This window comes from Nicotiana attenuata, chromosome 6 (genome assembly GCF_001879085.1).
Source record: "Nicotiana attenuata strain UT chromosome 6, NIATTr2, whole genome shotgun sequence".
NCBI lineage: Eukaryota > Viridiplantae > Streptophyta > Magnoliopsida > Solanales > Solanaceae > Nicotiana > Nicotiana attenuata.
Window position 1 is genome coordinate 74,886,796 of NC_031994.1, and position 1,735 is coordinate 74,888,530.

At 47.6% G+C, this 1,735-nt stretch overlaps 1 protein-coding gene across 1 annotated transcript; it reads right to left on the reverse strand.

Moving 5' to 3' along the window:
- On the reverse strand, nucleotides 913-1,332 carry LOC109228318 (RNA-directed DNA polymerase homolog; the record flags this gene model as incomplete). Its single annotated transcript, XM_019393469.1, has 1 exon — nucleotides 913-1,332. A coding segment is annotated over exon 1 (420 nt), but the record flags the coding sequence as incomplete, so codon positions are not given.

Consider the following 1,735-nt stretch of genomic DNA (forward strand, 5'->3'; position numbering starts at 1 on the left):
ACCATCCTCACCAATAGTCACGTCTCTGACATCATCATGCTGAACCCTGTCCTTAAGGACAAGCAAATACGGATCATCATACTGGCGCTCTCTGATGCGATCATATAAAGAAGACCGAGAAACTACACAAGCCAACACCCGACTGGGCTCCGAAATATCTAGCCTCACCAACCGATTGGCCAAGGCCTGAACATCAACTGCGAAGGGCCTTTCCCCAACTGGAATATACGCCAAACTCCCCATACTAACTGCCTTTCGGCTCAAAGCATCGGCCACTACATTGGCCTTCCCCGGGTGATACAGAATGGTAATATCATAATCCTTAAGTAACTTTAGCCACCTCCGCTGCCTCAAATTGAGATCCTTTTGCTTGAACAAATGCTGAAGACTGCGATGATCGGTGAATACCTCACAAGATACTCCATACAAGTAGTGCCTCCAAATCTTCAAAGCATGAACTATAGCAGCCAACTCCAAATTATGAACAGGGTAGTTCTTCTCGTGGGGCTTCAACTGACGAGAAGCATAAACAATAACTCTACCTTCCTGCATCAATACACATCCAATCCTTACTCTCGAAGCATCACAATATACCGTATAAGAACCTGAAGCTGATGGCAAAACCAACACCGGAGCTGTGGTCAAAGCTGTCTTGAGCTTCTGGAAGCTCTCCTCGCACTCGTCCGACCATACAAATGGAGCACCTTTCTGAGTCAACTTGGTTAAGGGCGATGCAATAAAGGAAAATCCCTGAACAAACCGGCGATAATAACCTGCCAAACCAAGAAAATTACGAATCTCTGTGGCTGAGGTCGGTCTAGGACAACTCTGCACCGCCTCTATCTTCTTCGGGTCGACCTGAATACCCTCGCTGGACACCACGTGCCCCAAGAAAGCCACTGAACTGAGCCAAAACTCACACTTGGAGAACTTTGCATAAAACTTCTCCTCCCTCAATCTCTGCAATACAACTCGCAAATGGTGCGCGTGCTCCTCCTGAGTACGCGAGTACACCAGGATATCATCAATAAAAACAATAACGAACGAATCCAGATAAGGCCAAAATACACTGTTCATCAAATGCATGAACGCTGCTGGGGCATTGGTCAGCCCAAAAGACATAACAAGAAACTCATAGTGCCCATATCTAGTCCTGAAAGCAGTCTTCATAATATCTGAATCCCTGATCTTCAACTGGTGATAGCCCGAACGGAGATCAATCTTGGAGAACACCCTCGCTCCCTGAAGCTGGTCAAATAAATCATCAATGCGAGGCAGGGGATACTTGTTCTTCACCGTTACTTTGTTCAATTGCCTGTAGTCAATGCACATTCTCATGGTGCCATCCTTCTTCTTCACAAATAGAACCGGTGCACCCCACGGTGACACACTAGGCCGAATGAACCCCTTATCTAGGAGTTCCTGAAGCTGATCCTTCAATTCTTTCAACTCCGCTGGTGCCATACGATATGGCGGAATAGAAATGGGCTGAGTGCCCGGCACCAGGTCAATACCAAAATTAATATCCCTGTCCGGGGGCATGCCCGACAGGTCTGCAGGGAAGACATCGGAAAACTCCATCACAACTGGAACAGAATCAATGCTAGGAGTCTCGGCTCCAACATCCCTCACGAACGCTAAACATGAAAGGCAACCCTTCCCAACCATACGCTGGGCCTGTAGGAATGAAATCGCCCTACTGGAAACATGATCAGTCACACCACGCCACTCGATC